The 26,293-nt window shown below is 46.7% G+C and overlaps 2 protein-coding genes across 2 annotated transcripts; both read right to left on the minus strand.

Moving 5' to 3' along the window:
• Positions 1 to 10,740: 10,740 nt before the first annotated feature.
• LOC146597491 (coiled-coil domain-containing protein 183-like) lies at positions 10,741 to 19,149 on the minus strand. Its single transcript, XM_085302019.1, has 14 exons — positions 19,083 to 19,149; positions 18,402 to 18,523; positions 17,784 to 17,861; positions 16,973 to 17,140; positions 16,705 to 16,809; positions 15,908 to 16,030; positions 15,371 to 15,499; positions 15,064 to 15,124; positions 14,400 to 14,500; positions 13,900 to 14,060; positions 13,267 to 13,432; positions 11,969 to 12,091; positions 11,617 to 11,713; positions 10,741 to 11,052 (listed from the first exon to the last, which is right to left on the minus strand). The coding sequence occupies exons 1-14, from the start codon at positions 19,147 to 19,149 to the stop codon at positions 10,916 to 10,918; spliced, it is 1,638 nt and encodes a 545-aa protein (XP_085158145.1). The 3' UTR covers positions 10,741 to 10,915.
• A 1,108-nt stretch (positions 19,150 to 20,257) lies between these two features.
• SBDS (SBDS ribosome maturation factor) lies at positions 20,258 to 25,937 on the minus strand. The gene is made up of 4 exons (XM_085302012.1): positions 25,761 to 25,937; positions 24,848 to 25,048; positions 23,198 to 23,362; positions 20,258 to 22,565 (listed from the first exon to the last, which is right to left on the minus strand). Exons 1-4 carry the CDS (start codon positions 25,920 to 25,922, stop codon positions 22,437 to 22,439), a joined length of 657 nt encoding a protein of 218 aa, XP_085158138.1. The 5' UTR covers positions 25,923 to 25,937; the 3' UTR covers positions 20,258 to 22,436.
• Between the last annotated feature and the right edge of the window lie 356 nt (positions 25,938 to 26,293).

The raw sequence follows: 26,293 nt of genomic DNA on the forward strand, positions 1-26,293 counted from the left end.
CAAGYAGGTGAGCCTGATATCGCACCTTGGACCACCCAAGGAACAAGTATTTTGTTTTCCTAGATGCTWGGTGCTGTTGGAAGACTGGCATCTAGTCTCTTGCTCATATTTTGACCAGCATTTGGGGCCATTTTGGGCTACTCTGGACAGTATCTGCAAAGACCGTCCTGCAGAAGGAGCAACAGCTGGATTTTTACATCCATGGACACATCAACACCAAGCTGTGGAAGGAAGGGCTTCCCGCAATGCAGACATCCCTGTCAGCTCCCATGCTCTCAGCAGCTTGGGTACCCCTTGCTGCAGCACAGCTCCCCGGGAAGAGCTGAGTGGGAGTCACGTTTGTTGGCAAGGTGCAATATTGCTTCTGCTCTGGGGAATGAGATCTGAAGAGGTCCACAACTGAGCTGAAGTAGTGCTTTGACTAATCCGCAGCAGAAGTATGCCCTTTCCCAGGACAGCTTGCCTCCCTCTACATCCCTGCTTGTCGCTCAGTGCCTGCCATGCAAAGAGCTCTTTGCTGAGCTGCTGGAGCTGCAAGGGGGCAGCTGATGACCCCATTCACTGTCTGCTGCATCTTCTCCCCTTTCAGGGTGTCAGAGTTATGGTAGTAATCATTCTCTGCAGGATCTTTCCCTCTATCCTTTAGTGACACTGYTTTAAATCCCACCTTGCTCTTTCCTTTATGAATGTCTTTAAACCCACCTGCAGCTAGTCATACCACTATATTTAGAGGGCCAAAAGTCACCACCATAAATATTAATTGTTTTAATATTAGTAATATGGAAATGGGGAAGGCTGTCAGCTTGAGTTTCCTTGTGGAGAAGCAACAGTCACTCTGGAGACTCAGACACATAGATGTCCACTGYGTGCCACCTTTGCTGCTATCAGAGTTCAAAGATGGACCTCTRTTTCAGGCAGGGGCCCTGTTTGCTGATTCGCTCTTCCAAAAAAGTGAACTTAGCCTCTCATTTTGCTCTCTTCCTCCAAAACAGTTGACTTAGCCTTGCCTCCCATTTTGRCAGGAGGAGGTCTGCTCAGCACTAGACAGCCCTGTTGCTCTGCAGAGAATCCTGCTACATATTTATGGGGTGTATTTGGGAACTGTTGCTACTGCTAGTAGTTTTCTTAGGTGAGCTCAGCAGGAGCTGAGCTGCAGGGCTCCCTGCTCACAAACTGGGCAGTGCAGCAGCATGCACGGAAGCGCCAGGAAATCCTCCTGGGCTGGACCTGGAGCAAACGTGCTGCAGAAGGGCTGGTTCCCACTCCTAGGGGTACAGCTGGACCATCCCAACCTTGAAGGTGCTTCCCTTTCACTCGAGCTCTRTATTTCCAGTTTCGTAAGGATCAAAAACCAGTGTTCAGCCTGTAAAAAATAATCKCAGCCTGTGCCTAGTCTTAGTTCTGCTTTATTCCATGTCATTCTAATCACATATTTAAAAACAAAAACAGAACAAAACACTCAAAACCCAGGCTTTCTGCAAGTGTTCCCCAGGGCAGATATTTTAGTACAGCACACACTGATGTGAATTCTCTGATGTCCTATTTTAGATTTTTTCACAAGCTTTGGCACTGTTTGTAGACATTCATGTTGGATTTGTCTTCAACTTGTTGACAATAACAGTGGTGAAAGGAAATAATGTTTCTCAGGGGAAAAAGAGGAAATGCCTCTGCTCCTTCCCCAGGCTGTGCTATCTCCATGCCTACAGTCTAATGAAACCCCAGACCTTCCCTTCCAGCGGTTGAATGAGTGCAGTTACAGCCCTCCCCTGTATTTATTCATTTATTCCTTCCTTCCTTCGTGGTAACACTCAGTGCAATCCCTTGCTGCCATCAGCTGTAGCTCAGTTTCCAACATTTGGGGAAATTGCAGGAGATGTGTGCATGGAGTGAGCCCCGCAATGGGGCTCTCTTCGCATAATGGCCTCCTTGGGGAGCGGGCTGTGGGGTGGAGGCAGCACCCTGAAATGTGCTGTCTGGCTCCCCTGATCACAGTGTGCAAACCCTGRGGAGGAAGGTTGCCGCAGCCCCTCTGTGATATGCTCTGGGGTCACAGTGGGACACCCTGCATCGAAGTGACAGGTCCCATCTCCCCACATGATCCTAGTCACTAGCTGCTGCTCTTGGTGCTGCTTGTCTCTTGAGGAGCTGCTTTGCAGTGAGAAGGAGAGGACAAAGGGGAGCATCACAGTAACGCTGGAGGGCTGTGTGGTGAAACGTGCAGAAAGAGGGGAGCAGAGGAGTTTCACCTTCCCACCGCAGGAGCTAGAGAGTGGAACAAGGATGGAAGACCTGGGGCCTCAGATGCTTCCAACGCTTAGGAAACTCTCCCTTGATGGTAAGGGCTGCAGGAGCTACTTGATTAGGGTTGTCATAGAGAATATAATCCCCACTGAGGGTTTACACTTGCATCAGAGTGGGGCTTGCCCTCCCTCAGCTCCTGCTTGGTTGGAAGAACTGGAACTGCTCAACTGCTGAGCAGAGTCTGTGTGTGTAGGGACCAAACACAGGGCTACCTGGCTCCTACAGAGGAGAACCTGGGATGCCCTGAGTTTGGAGACACCCATGGGCAGTACAGCCCCATCCTCTTGCCGAGGCAAGTCCACTGCCACTTTCCCTGAGAAGGTCACCCTCTGAGATCTTCATCTGAAAGGAAAAGAGTCCTATTTCCAAAAAAGGTGAGGAGTCCTGTAGCTCCTGCCTGAAAACCAAGCAATGAATCATCATGAAATTACTTTTCTTCAGCTCAGCTTAACTGTTCTTATCTAGGAAGAAAGTCGCTGCCTCTGGTTTCTTCCCACTCTTTCTTCTAGCTCCAGGGTGGCAGAAGAGTTTTTGAACTTGGAAAGACTTTCTCCTTTCCACTGTAGGTGGCAGAATTCCCTTGTCTGAAACACTTCCCACATCTTTATTTTCCACTGCCACCTCTCATGGGGTCAGAATAAAGCAGAGAATCAACAGTCAGACAACATATTCAATGTAATTAGACTGTATGGTTTGGACTGTGCCAAATGGTTGTAAACTTGCTGACTTGGAGGATGACTTGTCTTCCACTTGCTTTTCAGATGTCGTAAGAATTTGGGCTGCTGTGTCTGAATACACTCAGCAAATGCTCCTGATGAATCAGGTAGTGCTTGTATCCTCCTCCTCCTCCATTTTGATGATTTCAGTAAGCCTGAAACCCCCATGCCACTGAGTGTTATCCCTATCTTTTAATAGCAGAAAAAACACTCTAGAAATACCTTGCAGTTGGCAAATGGGCCAGAGACTAGGTTCTCCATAAATTGATATTAAAAAAAATAGAATTCAGCTGTAGAAGAAAGAAGTATGTAACAGTATTTGTGGCTTTGCATTTTCCACAGCCAAGGTAGAATGATCAAACAGAGAGCTTGAAAYATTTTTAAGGATTTATCCCAATTATTGGAAACCCCTGGTATAGCTTAGGGGTGGTGTCTCTGCTCTTTCTCTACCATCTTTTAGAGTTCGGAGAAAAAGGAAGGAAAACAGTTCAGAATATGGAGGTCCTGCCCAAAGCTTTCAAGAATGCCCTATCTTATTCCTTTGTACATTTGGACAGACTCTTCTCAGTTGTCCCATGTGACAGGACAAGAGGCAATGGGCACAAACTGAACCACAGGAAGTTCTGCCTGAATGTGAGGGGGAATTTCTTCCCTGTGAGAGTGACGGAGCACTGGAACAGGTTGCGCAGAGAGGTTGTGGAGTCTCCTTCTCTGGAGATATTCATGGCCTGCCTGGATGCAATCCTGTCTAACATGCTCTAGGTGACCCTGCTGAGCAGGGGGGTGGACTTGATGATCTCCAGAGGTCCCTTCCAACCTTACTGATTCTGTGATTCTATGATCAGGGCACAATGCTCTGAAAAGTCATCCTGCTGTTCTAATATCAACAAAACGCTTATTATTTGTTCTTTCTCCTTTCTGCCTTCAGGCTGTCAGAATACCTGGAATTGGGACATTCTTGGTTGTTGAGCAACAGATATTGGATGTTGGATACAGTGATGTAACTGTTGCGAGGCCAGTTTTTCTGCTATCTGAAACTCTGGCAGATGTTTGTGGGCTCATTTCCACTCAAGACAATATCCCTGGTGAGAGGACAAATGAAAACCTTTCCTTTCTTTTGCAGCATCTTTGGGGTGTATGCTCATTGTTGTTTCTAAGTGACCAACAGAGAAATAAACTCCTTCCGAAGGTCCTGAGAACATTATAAGCTTTTCAAAAGGACCCCCCACCCCCAGCCAAGTAGCTATGGATATATAGTTAGAGTAYCTCTTTGAATTACTTTACCAGCTGGCAACTGAGACAAAACTGAGGCTCCACAGTTATGCTGCATCAGGCCTTCTAAAGGCAAACACCACAGCTCATGCTAGCTCCTACAGCCTCACTGTAGTTAAAGTGGATCGGTCAGCTGTAGGCAGCCTTGATATACAGAGATAGGAAAGGCAGTTTGTACAAAAGTCCATGGATGGCCAAATTTTCCATGATTTATGCTCCATTCTGCCTTCAGTGTAGCTGTGGTGTGCCAGTGTTTGTGCCTCGGAGACACTAAGAGTCTGAGGCTGTGTCTGAGGTGATTCTTTCCTTTCCAATGACCCATCTTCTCTTTGATTGCAGCCTCAGCCTAATGTCCCCTGGAGACGGGACTTGGGCACCAAAAGCAGAAACGCTTTCTGCTCAAGCATAGTGCAGTCCTTGGATTTGGCTTTCTCATTACATGTATTTGCCATGGCCTAGCTAATTTTCTTCAAACCCTGGTGTGCACTTTGTCGCAATGGCCCAGCACCTCCTACTGATGCTGTCCACTTAGCCCCTCTGTTCACAGGTGACTGCTGTCTGATGGAACTTCTTCTAGGAGGAGACATGCTAAGCTTCTTCTAGGAGATTAAGGGATGGTTAAACAAGACAATTCTGTAGCAGTATATTATTGCCTGAAGGCCTGGGAGCTACTGAAACTTTATCCTAGTCTGCCGAGCAGCTGTATAAAATACTTTCTTTCTCTTTTGTTCCCTTCTAGATGATAGTGCAATTGCTAAACTGAATTATCTTCAGATAGCCACAGAGACTGATTTTCCTCAGAGGACTGTGAAGGGCTGTGTAAAAGAGATTGCATTTTCATTCTGCTCTTGCCTAGCCAAAAGACACAATGCTGAGCTTGTTTTTCAAGATTTGGGCATCCTTGTTGTCCAAGGGAAGGAACTGCAAATGAGATTTTATCAAAATTTTCTTAAATCTCTGGATTGGACTGGAAAGCTGTTACAAACTTTTCTCAGGGTAAGTAAGCTAATCATTTTTTCCAGTGCTACTGACAGTTATTTTGGATTCCTATCAAAGGACTATRGAACTGGTTTCTCTTGGCCTACCATAACCTGTGCAGTCACTTAGGCTAGGCGGGAGCCTCAATGAGGGAACCTCAGTGTGGAGTTATACTTTAGCAGTCAGTTGTCTTGGGGACACAGAGGAACCTGAGAAAAGCTGTACTGGGTCAAAACAAAAGATGTCCATAGCCCAGTATCCTATCTTCAAATGCAGTGGCAAAGAATACGAAAACTAGGTGGTATTCCACAGTATTCACCATTATATTTCCCCCTTCATCCAAAAATATATTGTTAATGCCTCTGTTTTAATAGTATGTGGTAATCTAACTAACTGCTTTACAAATACACTTACCCTTTGGGTGTTTGGGACTCTGGGGCAGTGAGTTCAGCAGTTTTGCCATCTGCTGTACAGAGACACTTCTCTGTGGCCATTTTCAACCTTTTGCCTGACCATTTCATGGGATGCCCATGAGTTCTTGTGTTATGAGAGTTATGAGAAGTAGCAAGTGATACTGCCTCACCTTTTCCTGGCCWGTCACCATTTAAGACCCCTTAGTCCAATCTTTGCAGATCTCAGTCCTTTCTTCTGTGAGCTAGGAGGTYCAGGTGAGTTTAGCTTCTCCTCCTCATATGGAAGCTGGTTTGTGCATTTGACCACCTTTGTCATCTTGCTCTGATTTTCTCCTAGTTCCTTTTCTGTGGGTCTTTTTCTCTAGGCTGTTCTCTTGCAAGGTAGGGTGATGCAATTCCCTCTACTTGTGAGAACAGGAGGCAGCTTCTACTTTGAGCAGTAGAAATATTTACCACGTTTGTGCGCAAAATGATGATTTTCATAGAATCTTCTCCCATGTCTCTGTCATTGTTGCAGGATGCAGAAAGCAAGGATTTGGTTATTTCAGGGAAAGAAGCAACTGCTTCTTGGATGCATTCTCCCCTTCTCTTCGTGTTTCCACAGTAAGTAGTTTGCTTCTCTCGTCCTTGGTAGCTGAAGGTAGCAGTTCATTGCCAGGCCTTATCAGCTCTGGAAGCTATTTCAGACAAACTTTTTCAAATGAATGGATTGTGGTGAATTCTCTGTTTGTGTATGATTATTCTAGGATGTGTGTTTTCATGCTGAATGGTGACTGTGCTTTACATTTACAACATAGGTCTGACAAAGAGAATTTAGGCAACATTTACCGTAAGGCTTTTCCTGAGTATTCTCTTTCTTCTGGGTAAGATTGCAAAAGTATTTACATATCAGAAGGAGTCTAGTGTTTGTCTGTACATTGATTTTCAARAGCAAAATATTTCTTAGAGGGTGGAACAAAAACCACATCCCTACAAATCATATGCTTGTGTCACTTCCATGTCTTTTGGGAGACTCAAGTGTATAAATGGTATCCAAAATGACCTGCTTCTTGGGTCCAAGTGGTGAACGAAGAGAGATTTCTTGGAAAAGTGGCAGTCAAGAGGACTTCTACAGAGTTCTGTCCTGGGTTCAGTGCTGCTAACTGGTTCTAGTAACCAGTTAGTTACTGATTTGGCAGGGGTGACAAAAACTTTCTGTTAACAGATACACTGAGATCAAAGTGGGATAATTTGCAAGGGAGTTGGCAGATGAGCTTTGACTTCAGAATGATCTCAGCAGATTGTAGGAAAGGAAGCTAATCTATTCTCCATGGTCATGAACAGGCCTAGAAAGAAGGAGYATTTATCTTAGCGTTCACTTTCTCAGAACAGGGACAGGGATGCCCTGGAGCAGACCCATAGAGACCCTTCTACTCCTCCAGTTCCTAGCATTCTTGTGATTGTCTCTGAATTTCTCGTCGGAGTACTCAAAGACAATGCATATTCTGCTTAGGAAAGCTACGGGCTTTCCTGAAGATCTTGGTGCCCAAATCAGGTCAATGCAAGCTAAAAAGGGAATGTGATAATCTTTCTTCAAGCTGGCACAAAGAAATCCAAATGCAGAAGTGGTTCCTGAATTCCTAAAAGCCACCCAAGAGAAGATGATGGAGGAAGAAGACAGGATGGCCCCCACAATAACTAGGGAATTGGACCTCCTTACACACAAGGAGAGGCAGAGAGAGCAGGGTTTGTACAGTCTTAGGAAGGGACAGCTAAAGGCAGTTAGGGGATTTTATGGATGCTTTTGTCTATCTAACGGGAGAATATTGAGAAGACAGAACGACGTTCCTCTTGGAGGTGCCCAGTGAAAGGGCACTACAGTAACTTTCAAGTAGGATGCAACCCTGTCTAMCATGCTCTAGGTGACCCTGCTGAGCGGGGAGKTTGGACTAGATGGTCTCCAGAGGTCCCTTCCAACCTTGCTGATTCTATGATTCTGTGAGTTACTGTGGAAGATCTCAGGACAACCCAGCACTCCAAAYTTCATTTGATATTGCTGAAGGACACTTACCCCCTGCATTCTGTTCCCTGGCCCATATTTCTGCAGACAGGAGTTACACTTTAGGAAAATCCTTTGGCTCTCTGAATAGCTTACTCTGCCTGGAGCTGTGGGCAATCAAGGGGTTGGCATGTCTCACRGAACCAATGTGCTTTAAATTGATTGGAAAAACTGACCTTGGAGAGGATGACAAGGCAGCTCCTGACCTGTGCCAAAAGTTCTCTGTTTTGAAAGCTGGGAATTCCAACTTAATTTTCTTAACTACTCACAAAGCAGTGAGCAGTTATTGTATTTGGGCTGAAGGTGCCAAAAGAACAAATTGGTATATATCAGAGTAGTACAGAGATTGTGAAACTTCTGCCTTAACATAGAGTTCTTCCCCCCAAAAGAGACCTTGATGGGTCAACACCTCCTCCTAGCAAGCCCCCTTTTCAGAGTATGAAGGAGATAAAGCATAGAAAGTGAATATCCCAGGGAACAGTGTTGCCCTKTAGAAAGGAAGATTTGGGTGAGGTCCAGTGTGAGAAGGAGCCTGAGACCTCATGAAAAACAAGAGATTCAGGTGACAGCTCAGACAGCTTTATCACAGGATTGAGCAGATCTGCATGTCATTCTAGCTTGAGGTGTCACAAAAGAGGCTGTTCTGAAGAATTTTCTTGTTTCTTACTTACAGGGAGACTTCCTGGCCAGTTCCCATTTTACYGAAAGAAGCTGCCTCCCATTCCTGTGAGTGATACGGAGGAAAAGGAAGTAAGGGGGAGGAAAGAGAAGAAAGAGTTTCTCTTTCTTCAACGTAAGATCCCCCCCATTACCCAGGTCAATGTGGAAACCAAAGTCAAAGGAAAGCAGACTGAGCATCTGCACAGGTGAGACCTGGGGAGGTAGATAAGGGTGAGGATGAGCTCTCTGACTTCTGAGCATGAGCTGTTCCCTTTAGGTGTAGTGTTTGTCTTGAGCCTGAAGGGTTGTTGGGGAATGTTGCAGTGGCTCATGTTTTCTTGAGGGATGGCCAGTGTGAAGCAGGGTTTTATGAGACTCTCAYATTAGCTTCATTTTTCTCCTTACTCTGCTTCCAAGCTACAGACCTTTTTTGGCAGCAGACTGGAAACCATGATTCCAGGAGTCTGGAATAGTTTTCTCTYGCCCTTTAGGTTTAAATGAAGAGGAGATTTTGTTTGAAGAGGAAAGGGTTCAGGATCTATAACAATTTCATATGAGAGAGAGGGAAGATGTCTACATGCTTTCTAATAGCTTCTAAAAGATGTTAAAGTTTTCCTGAGATTTGTTCAGCACTCTAGGCTGGTCCCTGAAGTCAATAAGAACTGAGACATGATTAAGTACGTAGGAGCTCTCTGTTTTAATGGGAAGAGCGTGGCTTTACAGGACATAAAGCAGAATTCAAATTGTTGTACCCAAAGAGACCAAGAAACTCTGTTTACACCATCTGTTTGTCTGTTTGGTTGKTTTTTTAATTAACTGGAAGCCTCTTATTTTACAATAAAGCCTGTCTGTGTGGCCAGCACAAAAGAAGTGCCAGAAATAGATTAACTGGCAGGATGGCTGTTCTCACAAGGTCGCTTTCTCCTTCTTTTGCATTGAGTCCCCTCAGTAATGTTCCATTTTACATCCTTTACATGCAGTATTTGGTACTACCTCACAGCTGTTAATGCAATTGCCAGGAGACAGYGGTATCTCCAGAAGTCTGTCATTGCAGATGACACTGTTCATATAGCAATAGATCTGAGCATCCTGAACGTCACCAAGGCAATGTTGTGGCACTGCAGAGAAGCAGAGCTCAGGACTATCCCTCTCTCCTTCCTTTGGGCACAATCAGCAGGAYACCTGGTTCTCCTCTGGAACTGCTGACTGCTGCAGAAGCAGGCACACAACCCATGAGCGTGGGATGAACAGCCACCTCCTCCAGTGCCCATGCCAATTCATCYAGTGTGTATTTTCAGATTTCTACTACCATGTTTGGGCAGCTCCTCACAGCAGAGAACTCCTCGGTCCAAACCCCAGACTGCACACTSTGTGGTGGGCATATGAGAACAGGACAGGTACACAGCATGGACTGATGCGATTATCGTGTGATATTTAAATTCAGAAAGTGTGGTTATATGGATATTGGTTTTGAGAAGCTCCATTAAGATGTGTTCTCTGATACATTACCTTATTTCTAGAACTTCCTTTAAAAGATGCAAGTTGCTTTATACTTTTACAATGTAGTCAAATTTATAGCCTTACAAAACATGTCACAGCATTTGATGTGACCTGCCAATCTGCCTGAAGGCTTGGCAAAAACAGGTTCTTTCCTTTCCCTTTCCCTTATGAAGTCACARGTGATGTCAGCATGAGGCATGGAGGCCTGGTAGAAGTTAGAGTGAAACCCTGGTCTGATTCTGAYGTCCCCCTGTAGGCAGCGATGAGGTTATTCTTCTGAGTTTCCAGCAAGGACCCRGCTGTCCCTGCCAGAAGGTTCTCTGCCATCTGTGTCTGGGGAAACAGCACCATCTATTTGCAGCATTGCTTTATGAGCGTCTCTCTTCGTTTGCCATAAAAGACAATGCGAGCCAGACAGGCCAGAGAGCCCTCAGAGCAAGTACACGTGTGCTACTCCATCCAAGATCTGGGARAGTTGCATGTCAGTGACCCACTAGTGGGACTGAGAATCAAAATCCCCAAGCTGAGGGCTTGSATGCGGCATCCTCTACCTAATTAGGTCATGTTAGGTGACATGGGTTGGACATTACCTTCAGGCATTTCTCTGCAGCCCGAGGCTAACGCCTAAAGCTTGTTCTGAGTTTTAGTGTTGTGAACATGAGTTGGACCATGTAGGGGCAGGGAGGGAAGAGGCAGGAAGAGTCTCAACTATGATGTGAAACAAATTTAGCACTGCAGCTGTAGCCCCATTTCACCATAAACAAGTWCATTTGACCTTAAATCAAACGTCCCTTACATTCAAGGAGTGTGAGCTGGCCCTCAAACATTGGCACATGTAAGGTAGGAAAGTCCTGACTCTCCATTTCTCCTGTCTGCGCTCTGCTGCCTTGCATCTCTGGCTGTAGTTGTGATCCTGGAACGCCCACCCAAGATCCCACTGCCCCCAACTCCCTCCAGTTTTCTGCATGGGTGTGGAAGGTATAGAAAAAGATCTGCTCTATTGTCTCTGGGGGAAAAACAGCAGGGTGACTGGGGTGTCAAAAGCTTTTAGGGAATGACTGCTGCTTCTTCTTGCCACTTTTCATCTTGCTTTCAATGAAGCGCAGCCCCTGCTTCTTGATCTCATCTCGAGTGAGAACATGGCCATGGTCTTTGTCAGCAAAATCAAAGGCATCTGGAAGAGAGAGCAAAGTGGCACTTGCTGTGGACAAGCTGCTGGGCCACATCTTCTGTGCCTGCACAAGCCTGAGGGTTAGTGGCACCCCTGCAGGACTGTGGAGAAGCCCCTCATGCCTAGCCCACTGCCTAGCGCACACACTGCCACTTGGATTTTCCATCACAGCATCTCATACTGACCTGCTAAAGCCTGACAACACTATTGCCACCTCTATGACCCAGCTTTCGCACTGCTGGGGTTTCCTCAAAACCTCTGGGTCTAGAGTCACAAGGTAGTTGGCCGCTGTCATGCCTCAGAGACAGCCAGGGTCAGTTTACAGGTCCAGAACTGCTGGGATCCTGTGAGGCAGGTAAGACTGCCCAGAAATCTCAGAGGGTAGGGACMGATGGGCAGGTGGCTAGAGTTCCCATGGGCCTATCTGTGGGCAGTTTAGAGATCCAGAACTGTTGAGATCCTGTGAGGCAGCTAAGACTGCCCAGAAATCCCAGAGGGCAGCAGCTATGGCAATCACTGTGGGACRTCTCCTTTCTGTGCCCACCCCTCCCCACAATGCCCTCATACCTTGAACACCACTGCCTTCATCCTCCAAAGAAATCTTCAGGTTCTGTGGCTCATCCTTGGTAGTTTTCTCCAGAAAATTCCTGACCTTCACAAAAGTCTGTAAAAGTCGTTTGGAGTTATGTGCTGAATGGATGTGGGTGTTAGAATTCAAGAGGTGCCCCACATTGGTTTTGTCCTTGAAGAGGACATCTCACAAGGCCCAGGGCTGCCCTCGGYCAAGCCCCTCCACAGCTCCTCCCCAGGGCAAACTGCATCCTCCTAGCGGGGAGGACAGCTTGGGATGAACCACCCACAGAGAAAGTCCCACGTGGGTCTGAGCAGATGGGCAGCGCGGTCAGAGCCCTGTGTGTACCTCATTGTTCTCATCCAGGCTGTACTGGGCAGGTAGGTTGGTCACAAGCTGTGCCAAGTGCAGCAGCTTCTTCTCACAATGCTGCAGCTTCTCATTCGTGTCCTTGGCCTCGACAGAAGTGTCCTGCAGTCAGAGGGAGAAGAATAATCACAGTGGGAAAAATTACCTGTCCGGTGCTCTGGGTGACCACATCATTCCGGCACGTAGGTGTAACTGCACTGTATGCAGCATTGCACCACAAGTGTTATYGCTACAGGTTCTGCACCAGCCAGGGTGGCAGCAGAGGAAGGGGCAGCCAGCAGCAAGAGCAGGAGCATGTTGGRAAGAATCAGGAGTGGGGAGGGTCTCCCAGCTGCCCACACACCCCCTTGCCTATGCTCCTATTTGCTGCCTGTTTGCCCTCGGCATTCAGCACTGCTCCTGCTCTACACCCTGCCCTATGCCAAGCACCAGACAGGGTCTCTGCTCAGCCCTGAAGCCACTGGCTCCAGCATCCCATTTCCAAGCAGGAATGGGAATCAGACTCTTCCTTCCCAGCTCTGGTCCTATCTCATCTGCTACATCGACAGCTCGGCCTCACTCTCCAGGACATCCCTGAAGCCCACTTGCAGACCTTTCTTTTAGCCCTCCTGACYGGAAAGAGCCCAGCAAGCCACAGAAGACATGCATGGTGTAGCAAGGGCCACAGAGACCTGCAGCTGGAGGGCCAGACACAAGAGAAGAGTGAGCTGCTTTCTCCACATCTCTAGGGCAGAACATCATTGTAGCACTGCAAGATCTCACTAGCCTGACCAATTGCCCTTATGCTACTGACTCAGAGGAGGTTTCATACTACTTGCATTTACTACTCAGAGACTGGGGACACAAGATTGAAGCTACGATTTGAGCACAGTCAGTCCAATCTGAGAGCCGCTCGTACCAGATCAAAGCTCCAGACCCACACGGTGCTGTGGTGAGCACTGGGCACTATCAAGTTCTGATGGTTTAGAGGCTGTCTGCACTGCATGAACAGCGATGTCTAATCCATTTCCCCAAWGAAATGCCACAGCAATGAGACTTTGGTGCCCAGCACCATCTTCTGTGTGGCTAATSCTGTTCAGGTTCCATCCCCAGGTCAGTGGGGCTCTTTTGAAGCACCAACCAAAGTTCCCAGAGGGGTTTTGATGAGAGAGACCTGCATTTCCGTGTAATTTTTATTCCCTCATCCTCTCACACCTCCAAGCACACTTGCTGGGCAGCATCCTTGCTCCTGTCACCCTGCAAGCATCTCCCAGCTTTTCTTGGCATAAAGTAGATACCTGGTCAGGCACAGTGATGCCATATAGGCGAATGAAGAGGTTATCGATGCCATTTTCAAACATGAGCAGGAGCTCCTGGTTCTTCAGCATCTGGGCTTGCATCTGTTCAAGACGGGCCTCTTCCTGCTGCAGATTGATCTTCAGCTCTTCCTCAAGCTTCCTAGAGCTAACCAGATTCATGCATACGTCCATACAAGTGAACATACACACAGAAACAGCTAAAATACTACAGAAGCTGCCCAGGTGTCCCCCTCCACATAGCATACAGATATACTGCCTACAACCCAGGTAAGATCTGCTGGTATTGCTTTCCTGTCCAGGCACAGGACGCATCTTGCAGTACAACCCTGTTGGGACRGAGACTGAAAAACTTCAACTAATAGCACCTTGCCCAAGCTCTTGTGYGAGAAACCAGGCTTGGTTTGGAGAGGTGGCCTCCACTGCATGGCTTTAGGTACTGCTCATCCCCTGGCCCTGCAGACACAAGGATCTTGGGCATGTCTCATTGGCCCCTGTTTCCACAGTCACAGGATAACTTTTGGATACTCTGATGGGACCAATGCATGCTTGGGAGCTGGAGGGAGTGCCCTCCTTAAAAAAAAAAAAAAATCCTGATGCTCTGGCCAACAGTACCTGATTGCACTTGGGGGTTGGTGAAACTTGAGCTCAGCCTGTTTCAGCTCCAGTTCCTTCAGTTTATCTTTCAACATCACCTTCTTTTCCTCACACTCTTTAATATGCTGCTGCAGGTCTACTGTGGACTTCTGCTGAGCCAGAAGCCTCCCAGCAATGTCCTGGCCATAACAGGAGAAGTAAGAAGAATCAAACCACTGTGCCCCAAGCCTTGGTACACAGAATAAGTGCAGATTCTCTTCCCCCGGCCATGACCTCAGGGACATTTCTTTCACTGCAGCTTGCTGCAGGCTCACAGCACAGAGAAAAGCAGCTCTATCTCTGTCAACACAAGGACAAGGACTTTATAGGTCTCAGAGGGCAAAGGACAACAGAGATCCCCTTAAATAAAATGAAATACRGAGATATCTCAGGTCCCAGGGACAAGTGTTTCACCAGGAGTTCCCAGCATCCTCATACTGAGCTTGAGTAGCTTTTACCAGAGGCAACTTTTGCATTACCCAGAGACGGGAACACTGCACTGCAGACTTGACTTTCTCCACCTCTGATGTCACCCGGGCCTGATGTTCAATCTGGGAYTTGGTAGCCTCCCGTTTGGTACCTGGATGTGAGGAGGATACATCAGAGAAGGATAGTTGTGCCAGACAGGCCTGGTGGTTGCAGGACACAGAGGTGGGGCAGCAGAGAGGTGTGACAGAAGGGACTCCACCTGCACCAGGGCATCCTGAGGGCAGTAGCAGCTGCCTCACCTGGAGCAAGAAGGGGAAGATTTCACAGGAGGAGTTTCCCAGCCAYGGCTCAAACAGGGCACGCTGTTGCRYAGATCCCCACAACCCTGAAYTGCCTTCCAACGCAGAGGTTAAGGGCAGGTCCTACCTGCCTTCCTGGGGCATGCCATGGGGCAGAACCTGCCCTGGAACTTCAAGATATGTCTACAAGATGCCAGTGCTGAATGCAGGACAACAGAATGGGGCCCATTGCCTGTGGCCTTGGAAAACACATCTTTGGAGTGAAAGAAAACCTATAGGGCTGAGCAGCCATCCTTCAAGTTGGCAAACCGAAGCACTGCCCCACACAGCCTAGCAGATGGCAAACACTACCCCTGGGGCCATCGTGACAGACCTCATGTCCCCTCTGCCTGTACCCCCCCCTCAAGGCACTCACCCAGTAGCGACTCCTGGGAAATCAGGGGTGGGAAGTCCACAGCGAGTTCACCCTTGGTTTGCTGCAAGGACATTCAATGAGACCYTCTGAGCTGTTAGGATCCTCAGAGAGTTGGCTCTGCAGCCCCCTGTCTCCCTGGCCCTGCAGCCTCCTCACCCACAGGGGTTTCAGCAATGTAACCATCCCTGGCTCAGAAAGCAGCTCAATCCTGACGTCTGTCAGGGTGCTAGGCACAAGGCTTACCCCCCAGCCAAGTAGAGACTCAGAGTCCCATGTCCCCCTCTGCCCCAGGCTCACACCAGCTCACCGCTCTTCTGTGCCTTTCACTTGCRTCCTTGAGGCGGATTCTGTCAATTCGCTCCTTTTGAGCGGCCAGGGAACGGTCCCTGAGGTTTCTTTCCATAAGGAACTGAGTTTCCAGGTTGGCCAGGTCCCCCTGGAGCATGTTGGAACAACAGAGAAAGGAGAAATTACTTTCAAAGCTAGAAGGAACCTTTGCAAGCCAGCTGAGCCACATGCTGAAATGTAGCCACTTCTGGGACAGCAAGTGTCAAAAACGACCACTCCTGGAACAAACTGTGTAGGAGACTGCAGGGGGGCAAAGAGAGSTGGAAGGATGGAAGAGGCTGGGTTTTATCACAGCTGGTGCTTCTAGTAGGCTGTTCCACACTCCAGAGGGAACCTAATCCAAGAGCAAGGCACAGGAAGAGCTACAAAGGCATCTGGATAAGGTGGGTGTGTCCAGCTYGGTCTCTTCTATTCTTTACTGCAGGAAGACCCGCTGGCCTGGGAACCTAAAGCAGTCTGGAAGAGAGTCCCAAGGTGCCCTAGGCCAGGTCCTCACCTTGGCTGACTCAGTAGCTTTGAAGGCATCCAAGGCCATGAGCTCCATGCCTTTCAGCTCCCCCTGGTACACCTCGACCATTCTGTGCAGGACATCCAACTGCAAAGGCAGGTGGGCCAGCTCCTAGGACACACACAGTCTGTCAGGTATCATTTCCTTTTCACAGGAGAAAGGGGGATGCAGAGCCCAGGCCACCCCAGAATGGGCCCACGGGAACTCCAGCCACCTGCTCCCAGCCCTGTCTACACAATGCCTCTGCACTGTGCACAGATGTACCCTGCTCTGCATGGTGCTCCCAGATCCAGGTCATCCAGGTGCAGGGCAAGAAGTCCCAGCTCTCTTCTCACCCCACATATAGGTTTGTCTCTGCAGGAGCCAGTGGCAGGGCAGGGCTGGAAAGCGGTATGCYCTGCTTTTACTCAGGAGGAAGTAAAGAAGCTGGCAGGGTGCAGCTGGGACATACCAGTACCAACARGCAAGCAGCTGAATCCCAAGGAAGTAAATCTCCACAAGATGAGTTGAAGCAGAGCCTGGCAAGGCCCTCATGCTGCAGGGCACCTCCAGCACTGTGCTGAGGTCAGCAGTCCCCTCAGCAGGGCCTTGCGCTCTCTGAGCAATGCCTTCAGCAACACTGCGTGTGTCTTCCCAACTGGGAGCTTTTGGCCATTTCAGCATCCCTGGCTGCGTATGCATACGCCTCTGCTTCTGCCTTAGCCAGGGAGCTCTAAAATGAGCTCAAGGTGGGACAGATCCATCCTTTGTCACATGGCATAATGGTACGGCRAAGGAGAGCTCACCTTCTTCAGGACATCCCGCATCGCCGTGTACAGTGTGTTGACCTTCTGGCCAGTGCGGACTTTCATGAGCGTTTTTTCAATGTTATTCTCCAGCTGGCGAATMACCTGCAGCAGAGATGGCTCCAGTTGGGGGTACCCCAGACGACCCAGACTGCCAAGCACAGCAGCTGCCTGGCTCTCTTGGGAGAGCAGAGATGGATGCTGGATTAAAACTTCCATATAACCCTTGGAGGCTGTGGCTCCTGCCTTGGGAGTAGGCCACATGTACCTGCATCTGGGCCTKGTACTGTTTGTCACTGGTTTCTGCCTCCATCAAATGCTGCAGCTGCCTTTGCAGCTCATCCAGGGCTCTGTCCCGTTGTCTCAGCTCATACAGCAGCATGTTGCACATGTTCACCCGGTCAAAGATATCATTCTGGAGCTTCTCTCGGGCCATCTGAAAGCACATGTGAGAGCTCACAGGACCTCAGGGAAGGCTCRCTAAGCACTCACTGGAAAAGGGCCATACTCTGGGGCTCTGCTCGGGCAAAGTCCCCCCCCCCCGCCAAAGCCAGGGACTCTAGGGTGTTTGCTCTGGGACACCAAGGTGAACAGGCTGGCACTTCCCCTAGCATGGCTGCTTCCAGGAGAGCTTTGCTCTAGGGTAGCCATGGATGAGAAGCTGACCGGGATAAGGCAGGTGTTGATATTGATGTCTGTTTATAGCAGCCGTGAATCTGGCTTGTAACGAGGACATAACTTGGGGCCATGAGGTGCGTGGTAGAGACAGCCCTGCACTTCTGTGTGGCCCCAGGGATAATCCTTGTTAGGGCAGTCAGGAGGTTTGTTGGGTCTGCTCAGAGAAAGGATCTGCTTGTGGAGCTAAAGGGAGATACCACTGACAGATGAGTAAGCCTTTCTGTCTGGTGCCCAWCCTGTGCGATTGCACATGAATGCCCTGTGTATCAAAGCACCGTGTCTGAAGGACTGCTGGCACAAAGGGATCTCCTGAAAGGATCCTTTTCTCTGGACTTACTCTTCYGACCGCCCCTCTAGCCCCAGTACCTTCTGAACAGCCGGGATCAGTGCTGGCTCCTTACCTCTACTGTGCTTCTGGCCAAAAYGGCGCCCAAGCGTTTCTGTGCTCTGCAAGCCTCAGAGATGATGACCCGGTCATGCTGCGGGTGGGAGAGGGGATCTCAGTGCCAGCATAGGGACCATCTCTGTCACACCACTGCCTCTGTCTGTTATTGCCTGGTGCTGCTGCCCTGACACATGAATTATTCCCTCCTGGGGAGGAGTCCCCTGGAGCTCCTGCACCCCAYGGTTGTTCTCAGTGCCACAGTGGGGCTGCCAGAGAGTTGCCCCTTCTGGCTGCCCCTCTSTTAGAATCTCGTTAGCTGCAGGAATCTTCTTTCAGCTCAGCTCTGCTCAGCAGCAAGGACAAGGCAGAGTCAAAGCAGCTTGGCTTGGGCACCTGCAGGCCAACACCAATAGCTGCTGAACTACCATGGGACAGCCCTGTGCCCATGCCTCTGAGAACACTGTGCTGCAGGAACCATCCCTGGTGATAGGAAGACATGGGCAGTGCCCAGTACGACACCAAAATGGTAATGAAATGGACCCAGAAGAGAAGCTGGGTCCATTCCAGAAGATGGCCACAGGCAGGGTCATGGGCTGCTGGGACAGGGAATGGCAGGGCCCATGGACATAGATACCTTCTCAGCAAGACCTAGGGCACAGATGTCATCCCGCACAGTCCCACGTAGGCAGGGTAGCAGGTATCTATTCTGACTGAGCTTCTCCTCAGCAGTCTGCACGAAAAGCTTCTTTCCTTGTTCTGAAGGAAATTAAAGGGCTGTTGGTGCCAGGCAGAATGACTTGGCCAGGCAGAGCGTAACCCATCCTCACCCACTGCTGCTTCCCTGCTTTCCACAAGCCAGTTCCCTTCTCTCTCTCAGAGGTCAGTCAGCAGGAGAAAGCCTGGCAACACGTGATGTTGGGTTGAATCCTGCCTCCTAGTACCTATGCAGTGCTCTGCATGCACAATCCATGCCCTCAGTTGGCACCTGCAGGTGACCCTAACATAGCCATGATCTGGAGACCGGTCCCAGCTGAGCACTGATGCAGCAGCCTTTTGAAGGGCCCTGGCATGCCCCTCCTTCAGAGGGATTAACATGTCCCAAATAATGAGGCAACCAGTCCAGACCTCAGCCCTGATGCCCACTGCATTTTGCTGTGAAYTGTCACTCATTAGCTTTTACTCCCTTCCTGGAGACCTTTGTCCCAACCCCACTGGGGTCCCTGAGCCCCAGCCCCAGCCTGCTTTCCAGCATCCCCAATGGTGTCCCACAGGACCCTCACATTGGGGCATCCCACTGAAGACAAGAGAGCATCACCTTGTAAGGAGATGATGGTGCGTAGCTCCTGGATCTGCTGGGTGATGTCTGTCTTCTGGTCCTGCATGGTGGCASGGGTCCTGCCTCGGCCCTCGAGCGTCAGAGCGCGCACGGAAGCTGCCGCAGCCCTTCTGTCCCAGGGAGACGATGCCACTGCCACTTTGTGACATCAGATGGAGCCCAGCCACCACCCCAGCACCATCATGGAACCCTGGTGCCAAGAGATCTCTGCCACCACGTATGGCACCATGGGTCTCCTCCAGCCACCACATCCTGGCTCCTGTTTACCTCCCTTAGCGACTGCTGGGCCATCTCTACTGGCAGCTGCTTCCCATCTCACCTGTTTCTACAGGTGACAGGAGCACTCCGGATATGTGGCTGCAAAATGCAGACTCATCTACCCCCAAAACCTGCACTGCCCAAGGGTGGGACAAGTTATTTTGTCCTAGATGCCCAAGAAGTTTAACCTCCAAACACAAACGTGCATCAGAGAGGATTCTCTTCTAAGGCATCTTGCATTTTCCGTTATTTTTCCCTATATGCATTACCTCACGTTTATTTACATTGAAGCTCAGCTGCTATCATTGTGCCTGCTCAGTGGCTCTAGGGAGTTCCGTCAGGAGTTATTTGCAATTACTACCCTCTTTGAGGTAGTCAAATGCTGTGCTGCCAACTGAGGTACCAACACTATTTCCCATCACTATAACATATTCTATTAGGGAAAGAATTACATCAGCCCAGCTTGGACCCATCCAAGCCTCAACAGGAAACATCCAGAGAAGAAAGTGATAGGTTACCGAAGCACCATCTCCCAGCTGCAGAGAGGCTTGGTCAGGACTCCTAACAGTTTGGTTTAGGGGGTAGCCATCAGATTAAGAAAGATGAATAACTGCCGCTGCATTTGTTCTTCTCTTCTTACCGACCAATATAATTGTTTACCTCATGTTGTGAGGAAAATTTCAAGKAAAAATTTGTTTATAAATATATGATTCAAAACCACTAAGAGCATTCTCCTCTCGACTGCTCATACGTTTCTTACACCAAGATGAGACTGTAACAACCTATACATGTTTCTTTGGAAATTTCAGTTAATTAGTCAGGAGAACACTGTACAGAGAGTTATGCTCCTACTGATATGGGCAGGAGTTGAAAATGAACACAATAACTAACAATACTGAGATTTCTTCTGATGCTTTTATATATTTTTGCTGAACTACAAACATAACAAGAAATGCAAGCATGTACAGTTATTTGTTTATAAATAAAACCAAGCTCCCTCCACAAGAGAAAAACCTTTAACATTTGATTCCTAGAAAAAGGCCTTACAAGGAAATACTTTTCCTAGCATGAAACTCATAAAATTAGTTTAAATTTCTGTAACTCAAGACCATTAACTTGCAGCCATCATCTTGTGCTCTAGCTGTTGTAATTAGAAAAGAAAGAAATTATAGGGCTGTGAAATCAAATATTATCAATGCAATGTCATCTGAGGCTCTTACTCAGTGTCTCACTTTTAGATTTATGAATTATGTTAGTAGTAATTGTCAGTGACAAATATCAGCATCATTATCTTCAGTGCTTCATAAGGTATGCGTAAAGAGATGGTCATTTGAAAGACAGACAGTTAAGGGCTTGTACACACAAGGAATCTTATCAGTCTAGCCATGCACGTACAGATCTCCACATTCAGGCTGTGTCTGCATGACAAATACACTAATGATGCCACTAAACTTCCCTAGGCAGCATTTAAAATTCATGGAAGTTTATTTTGGGGACAACAGAAAATACTCCTTTCACTGCCCTTCAGTGAAATCGCACTCCACAGTAGCAAGTCCTTCCAAAATATTACTAAAGAAACTTAACCTAACCTTGCAGAAGGACTAAGGATCTAGTCACACAGGCTCTACAACTGAGATGTCAAATCTCTCTTTCTCCATTTGACTTCAAATTTCCCTGCATAAGTTCTAAAAAAAATTCACATCTGTTAATGATACAAAGGTCATGTCAACAGTATCAACTCAGATAGCACGTAATACTAAAGGCTCTTTTAAGTTTAAGTTCCTACTGATTTAGCACGTGACCATGCCCATTACATGACAGTTAGGCAGAAGTAAACAGCAAACAATGAATATAGTACATGCTAATCTGGAACAGGGATCCATTTGATGGCCAGGTAGCAAATTCTGATTTGCTGTGTACAATCACATCAAAAGAGGTGCATAACAGTAAAGGCTCTTTAAGTTCCTACTGATTTAGCTTCAATTCACCCAAGGATATATGCTCTGAATGCCAGTTTGTATTTTTAGCATCTCTTTCTCCTCCCTTTTTTCTTTTTTTCCCCTCCTCTTCTTTGAAATATAAGTTAAAACTTAAAAGCATTTGTTTAACATGGCTGAAACAAATTTTAACTATCAAGAACTACGCACCACGCCTCAGGATCTTGTTGAAAATTCTATGTGCTCCTCAAAAAGTAGCATAAAAAGACACAGTATGAAGGACAGCAGCAAGAATTACTCTTGGTTGTACTAAAAAAGAAAAGAGGCATACACAAACCATTTACCACTAGGGAATTAGGGTCCAACAAAAGCCCATCTAGCTCAATGGCCAGAGGCCACTGCATATTCAAGATTCGGTTCATTTCACCACCTGAATAATTTGGAAATGCAGGCTATTCCTTTAGCCTACTAAAAGCATTACCACTGCCAGAGATAGCTCYTATACCATAACAAAAATAATAATTTTCTTTCTGTATCTGTAATATATAAATAGATTATAATTCATTTTTATTAGTGTAGCTAAATATATTTTATGAATAAGTTATTTGGAGAACATTTTCTCTAAGTTAGCAAGTTTTTTTTAAATCTTCAGTGAGTCATTTTTTATGCCGCCAAGAACTGAGTTTAGACACTATCCATACTTTGTGTTTGTTTAAAAGTGAAAGCGTAGCTCACTTTTCTAAAGGTTTCTCTCCTCACATACAAAACCTATCCCTCAGAGACATATGAAATCTTCCACTCAATGACATTAATTAAAAGCAAAAATCACTTGGCACTGTATCAGTCACATGCTCTTCAGTCACAACCCTTACAGCAAAACAAAGCTACAGTAACTTCCATGTCAGGTCTTAACTCAATCCTCATTAGTGCAGCTCTGACAAAAACATTCCCATAGGCAAACCCAAGCAAGTGTAAAACAATAAAAAGAACACTGCATGGAAAAACCCAAATGATTAGTGTCAGAAAATATTTGGCAGCAAGAGATTGGAAAAAACATGAAGGCCTAATAGAATAAAGTGGCTAACATCAGTCACTTAATGCAACATTGTTAAAGAAGTACTATTTCCATAAGGTTTCTTTATTCAAGCTTTTCATCTCCTTCTTCCACATCTTTCAGACTGAGCACTTCAAGCGTTCCTTTCCCTTTTGTCTCACATCGGATCAGCTCATCAATCTCTCTGAAGCAGCCTGGGTCAATAAGGCACACCTGAAATATTTTACATTTAATCAGTTAAGCTGTAGTAATTGATTTTCATCAGCTCCTTTCCAATGTAGAGCATTATTTTTCATTAAAAAAAAATTTGTTTAGTTGCTAAGGTCTTCACATAGTTGGTAAGCAATTTGTATTAATTAGTTTTTCCATAGAAGTTCCATTTACCTATGCTGTACATGACAATTCTCACAATTTAATTGCTAGATTCTGATCTGTTCTCAAAAAGATTTTTGCTCAGGAGCAAATCTTGCTCGACTATAGACTATTTTTTAAAAAACTGACAAGCTATTTCCAAATGCAGGCCTAATCCACCAAATAATTTAAATAACATTAGGATTCTAAGTACAGAGAAACTCACCAATCAGAGAAAAAGAATAGTTATAGGAAAATCACTACTAAGAGAAATTACACTGTTCTTCTCTTCAGCCTGAAACACCAATCTTTATACAACAAAGGCTGCTTTCAAGCTTTCACTGGGACTGTCTGAAATTAAAACCAACAAACTACATCTCCAATTCAGTCTCTTGTGAAGTTGCAGCTTATCTAAATGTCCTCCATATTCTTCTAGTAAAATGTACATGCATTGTCAAATCAAGTACGAAACCCAGGACTGCTTTTTGGCTTACAATTTCTAACTGTTCATGGAAGTCTTCATTTTCAATAACTTTGATCAGTGGCTTCAGCTTTTCTTTCAGTTTCTTTCCCTCCTTTGGTGGAAGAATGAATCGCAACCTCATGTGAGCACGCTCAATTTGCATGGTCTCCTTCAACTGTCGGATCACTTCCAGTGCCTACACAGATATTAAATACGTAAATGGATTAAATACATCAATTTGCTTAAAAGCACCAGAACAGAGCAACAGAACAAAATCAGAGAATGGTTGACATTGGAAGGGACCTCTGGAAATCATCTAGTGCAAACTTCCTGCTCAAGCAGAGTCACCTAGCCTATTCAGATGGCTTTTGACTATCTCCAAGGAAGGAGACTCCACAACCTCTCTGAGCAACCTGTYCCGCTATAACAATCTGGTCACACCCTCTTTACACCCTCCCTTCAGAATTCAAACATGCTGGCAAGATTTAATATCCCCTCAGTCTTCTCTTCTCCAGGCTGAACAGGCCCAGTTCACTCAGCCTTTCCTCAAACAAGAGATGCTCCAGTCCCCTAAGCATCTTAGTGGCCCTTTGCTGYGCTCACTACAGTAGCTTGATGTCTCTCTTGTACTGGGGAGCCCAGAACTGGACACAGTGCTCCAGATGAGGCATCACTAGGGCTGAGCAGAGGCGGAGGATCCCCTCTGTCAACCTGCTGGCAATGCTCTTCCTGATGCAGCTCTGGATACCTTTGGCCTTCCTGGCCATAATGGCACATTGCTGGCTAGTGGCTAACTTGTTGTCCCAGGTCCTTCTCTGCAGAGCTGCTTTCCAGCAGGTCAGCCCCCAGTCTGTATTACTGCAGGGATTTAATTGCTCTCTAGGTGCACGAATCTGTACTTTCTTTTATTTAACTTGATGAAGTTCCTCTCTGCCCCTCTCTCCAGCCTATCGAGGTCCCTCTGAATGACAACAGTGCTCTCTGGTTTATCAGCCACTCCTCTCAGTTTCATATCACCAGTAAACTTGCTGAGGGTGCACTCTGTCCCATTTAGGTCACTGATGAGTAAGCTGAACAGGATTGGACCTGGGGTATACAGCTAGTTACTGGCCTTCAACTAGAGGTTGCGCCATCGTTCACAAACCTCTGAGCTCTGCCAAAACCACAGTAATCAGAATCTCAAATCCTTTGTATCAGCTTCAGACACATTTTTCAGTATTGTTCACTGCAATTCTGCTGGAATGTGTGTGACATTATGCTATTTTGATAAACAAACATGAAAAGGCAGAGTTCTTAGTGGTGGTTATCACTTAAAATACTATAAAAAGGGCCTGAAAAAATCTTATATAGTAGTTATACTGCCAAACAATAGAAAGTCATGTGGCTTACTCACAAAGCTCTCTTTATGACCTCAATTAAAATGATTCATAAAACATTTACTTTTGTTTCAGATACACCACTATCAGTACTTTAGTTTCTTTTTTCCTTTCCTCCCTAAACAGTTTGACAGAAAACTACCTGAGTTTCACAAGCTGCTTGTTTCTAGCATTTATCTGTCAGCCAGCCGGCTAATCCTTCTGTGGGCTTTAGACTAGGGTTTTTTTTGATCCCTATGTGAATGAAGAAATTACATTTGAAAATAACACTTCCGAGTGCAAGCTGATTTTAAGACAAAACTAACCTGCTGTTTTGTGCTCTTGTTTGGTTTGACAGAGTAATGAATATCTTTCATGGCTCTTTCTATAAGGATTACTGTGTATGGTCTCTTTGTTTCAGGATTCACACATTTGTCAGCAACAATAGTTGCAATGTCTCTAAACATCTGCTCCAGTTGAGTATGTCGTTCTTTGTCCGATACCTGCAACTCCCCTTTTGATAAAATCTGTTCAGTTAAAAATAAAGACTTCAGTTAATAAATGACACAGATTTGAATATTTGACTAAAGAGTAAAAAAAAAAAAAACAAAAACAAAACAGTAACTTAGTTAAACTTAGCAATGACTTGAAAGGGTTGGTTAAACATTAAGTATAGAAAAAGAATAACCACATTAATAATATACACCATTAYGATAGACAACACTTGTAAGAGTTCAGGAAAAAAAAAAAGAGCATTTCTTCTTATTTGCTAAATCACAAAAAGAGAAGCAGAGCATCATTCAAAGCATCATCACCCACAAGACCATAATTTGTATTGTACTAMGAAGGATTCATTTTTTTCTTAACATTTAATTTGACTGTCCAAAATAAGCAATCTTCTTCCATTTGCTCTATCTTTAACAGYATATCTTAGATGATAAATTCTCCAGGGGCTGTAAACCTTTTTTGCATGTCTGTTTAGACCAGTGCTATACAGTATACAGAACATTCAGTACTCTTTTCAAGTAGGTATCRGACAGATAACACTCTCTTCTACTTGCCTCTTATCAGATAAATGACCCTACTGCCTACAGCAGTGCTGTATTTTCTGAAGACTTTCCAGCAACAAACTGATGTGCAACATCTACATGACACTTGTGTAGAACACACGAGAAAACCTTCTCTGATCTTCTCTATATAAAGTATGTAATTCTATACTGCAAAGTGTGCAAAACTTACCATCTTACAGATTTCTGTTTGGTCATCCGTTCCAAACGCTTTAACGAGATCTTCCTTCTTCGCAACCTGACCTTTTGAGACATTCACAAACACCGTGTGCGTCTGCAAAACTTCATCAATGTCTTTCTCCCTAAAGATTGGGCACAGAGTCAGAAAACGCATGAAATTAGCGACCTAAGAGCGCACGTGCTTCTAGCGAGGAGAGGAAGAGCAAGCCCTGCTGCTGCGGCCTGAATTAGTAGAGCTTGGGAAYCTCTGCTGCGGTAGTGGCGTAGGTGCGGGCCACAGGCCGGCTGCCCCACTAGGCGGGGGCTCCTCGCAGCCCCTGCGGCGCTCCCCTGCGGCTCTGCAGGCAGCTCCCTGCAGCGGCCCAGCCCTCGCAGGACTCCGCAGCCGGGCCCCCACGCCAGCCCGCTCCCCCCAGCTTCCCAGTCACGCTCCCCTCTCTGGCTCCGGAGCTGGGTCCGCTCAGCCTGGCGCCCCCACTGGAGACCAGCGCCAGCCCCCTGCCCCGGCCTCCCCGGCCCGGCTCC

This window comes from Rhea americana, unplaced genomic scaffold (genome assembly GCF_003343005.1).
Source record: "Rhea americana isolate MKP2758 unplaced genomic scaffold, rheAme1 scaffold_182, whole genome shotgun sequence".
NCBI classification, from domain to species: domain Eukaryota; kingdom Metazoa; phylum Chordata; class Aves; order Rheiformes; family Rheidae; genus Rhea; species Rhea americana.

Coding starts and splice junctions, on each gene's coding strand:
- SBDS (XM_085302012.1), bottom strand. CDS start 25,922: ATGCGTTTTCTGACTCTGTGCCCAATCTTTAGGGAGAAAGACATTGAT. Junction 25,049..25,760: donor AAACAGAAATCTGTAAGATG/GTAAGTTTTGCA, acceptor TTAACTGAACAG/ATTTTATCAAAAGGGGAGTT. Junction 22,566..23,197: donor TCCATGAACAGTTAGAAATT/GTAAGCCAAAAA, acceptor AAAATATTTCAG/GTGTGCCTTATTGACCCAGG.